The following is a 2,986-nucleotide window of genomic DNA, read 5'->3' as shown; positions in this document are numbered from 1 at the left end:
CATTCTGTGTAGACTTGAAACGGGTCAGATACATTTTGTTTTCTCAGCGGATTTGCGCATATGATCGCGCATATGATCAGCTCTGTGCTATCATTTGTGTCTCTTAACCAGAGCACACTCACGTGCAACCACTCGCGTGACACTAAAGCGAAATTAGGACTTCAATGTTAATGTCTACACTGTCTGGATTATCCCCTATATCTCATCTAGTGCATTATGTATCATTCACCATGTAGGTCATAATAAATGTGCGAACAAGTGGCTGATTTGAGGTGCCACTTCAGCAGCTCTGCTAGTGAAGGTGGTGGGACTCTTCAGATTGTAAAGCAGATTTGATTGGACAAGATCTTTTTATGAGAGGCTGAAGTGTAGTGTGATGTCATGGAATTTCTAGATTTATTTCAGCGCACGTGTCAGTTTTGAAAGGTTATATCTCCTAAATGCTAATTTTGTTTGCGCTCAATAGTATATCAGTTTATTGACATCCTTAAGGCTCTCTCATTTTTAATAAAAGAAAAAAACCTTTAATTTTGTTTTCACTGGGTTTTTAAATCATTTGATTGGATATCTGCGTTATTGAATTTAAATATATATGTATCTCCATATTGATCTCTGGTGAACACTATGATGTAACACTTGTTGCATGTTGTAGTTATGGATATGTGAAAATAATAAACAATATTCTGCAATTATAAACTTAATTTTACACGTGACACTATATTATACATATAGAAAGCTTTCATATTGTAGACGATACTATAGAAAGCTTTTAAAGATTTAAACATTGGTTCAGAAGCACTTTCGGTTTCATTTAATTAATTTTATTTTTAAATCTTGCATGTATAATTAAATCAAAAAGATATTTGTTTAACATTTTGATTCGGTTATAAATGTTCTGTTGGTTGTATTTTGTTCAAACATTTGTGCAATGTTAAAAAACTGAAACAGGAAATTCTTCGGGATCAGTGTTGGATCAACCTTGCTTACGATTTCCAAAGCGGTCTATAGAAAAAACACACCCCATTTGCAATAGATAACATAGCTTATCTCACCTAGATGAGTATAGGCTACAGTATAAGATGCATCACTGCAACCAGGTGGAACTTTTATAATGAACTTAATGTATGTGGCCATACAGAATATGACTATAACCTTAATAAAATAAAAAAATTGCTCACAACTACAGTACCTTTAATCTGCCATATATTCTTATAATTGTTCTACATTTCATTCATTTCAATTACAGGAACTGAGACTTAGAGAGTGTTTAGACAGCTCATGTTAAATTTTGTAAAGAAATAAATAGCAAAATGACAAACTGCAGCTTAAACACTTATTTATCATTATTTATTATCAACACATTATATGATTATTATTTAATTTGCAAAATCAAGTGTGTCATCATGTGTGTTGCACAAAACTAAATACACATGCTTACATTTACCTGCTATAATACAGGGACACATGACACAGTTAACAGTTTGTGACTAAACTTAAGAAATGTCAACATAAGCATAGATTATTCACAGAAAGTCTTTCAAATTCCTTATATTAAAAAATATTCAGGTTTTTTTGTTTATCTTGCCATGTAGTCAGAAAGATACAAGAAGTAACATACAGCACCTAGAGCAAAATTCTCACTTGACCGTAAATTTAACCCAATTATCCATTATATTCACTTTTTCATTTAAAAAGTTTTTTTTTAATTAAACAGAAATGACAAAATTTCAAATAAATAAATAAAATTAAAAGACAGTCAGTTTAAAACACCTGGTCCAGATCTGTTTTTAAATGCTTTTCGAATTGTGTCTTTTATTTCAGCTGTGTTCAACACATAAATCATTGGATTTAACATTGGTGGAATGACATATGAAAGCGATGAGCTGATGATTCTCGCATTGGGAGAAAGATATGTTGTAAATGCTATAATGTAAATGCAAGTCTTCGGAAGATAAACTAACCCCACCACCAAAAGGTGCGAAGCACACGTCCTCAGAGCTTTAATACATCCTTCCCAATTTGTGATTTTGCTTAAAACAAGAAAAATGGCTAGATATGAGATGACTATAATGGGAAATGGTCCTAGAAGGTATACACCTGTGATAAGCTTTGCGTGAGAAGCGCTATTGCTATTATCATTACATGCCAACCTGTACACTGGTCCATGATCACAAAAATAACTTTCTATTACATTAGTTTTACAAAATGAAAGACGGCTGATAAAATACACCATTATGATTATCATTACAGCAGTTAATGCATATATTGCTGAAAAAACTACAAACATGACAGTATTCGTCACAATAGCATGATATCTGAGCGGCAGGCATATTGCAGTGAACCGATCGTATGCCAGAACAACAAGAGTGAGAACCTGTGTACCACTAAAGAAATAAACAAACGTCATATTGGCTAAACAAGCATTATAAGAGATGTACTGTGACTCGAAAAGAAAAGTCCTAACTATGTTAGGAATCTGTGCATTTGTTATACCCAAGTCAGCCAAAGCTAAATTAAACACACTAATGTACTTTGGGCTGTGCAGACTCCTGTTAACAACTATAATGACAAGAACTGCACAGTTCCCAATTACAGCAATAAAATAAATGCAAAACAAGAAAATATAGTGATAGCGTGTGTATGGGATACCTGAAAGTCCAGTGATAAAAAAGTATTCAGGACGCACAACTGAGATATTGAGGGAAACACTTGTGTTTATGACATTCATAGTGTTAAGTGGCTGAAAACAGAAATGACCTGAAAGATATAAAGATTAGTATGAATAAGAATTCACAAAATTAGCAAAATAAATCACATCAGGAAAAATCATGCAAATAAACAACATACTGTAGGGTCAACCTGTATAAAGCTGAAAAGCTAAATCACTGTAACTGTTTTTCTATGAGCTCTGCTGAATGTTTACTGCTATTAATGCAATGATTGTCTGTTACTGTCTTTTGCACATTTATTCAGTTTGACTGGACTG

The 2,986-nt window shown here is 33.0% G+C and overlaps 1 protein-coding gene across 1 annotated transcript; it reads right to left on the bottom strand.

Moving 5' to 3' along the window:
- Nucleotides 1-1,756: 1,756 nt before the first annotated feature.
- LOC130551063 (olfactory receptor 52E4-like) lies at nt 1,757-2,728 on the bottom strand. The gene has a single exon (XM_057328620.1). The coding sequence runs from the start codon at nt 2,726-2,728 to the stop codon at nt 1,757-1,759; it is 972 nt and encodes a 323-aa protein (XP_057184603.1).
- Nucleotides 2,729-2,986: the final 258 nt, after the last annotated feature.

The sequence above is a fragment of the Triplophysa rosa genome, unplaced genomic scaffold (genome assembly GCF_024868665.1).
Source record: "Triplophysa rosa unplaced genomic scaffold, Trosa_1v2 scaffold609, whole genome shotgun sequence".
Lineage (NCBI taxonomy): Eukaryota > Metazoa > Chordata > Actinopteri > Cypriniformes > Nemacheilidae > Triplophysa > Triplophysa rosa.
This window is presented reverse-complemented; position numbering and strand designations above follow the sequence as displayed.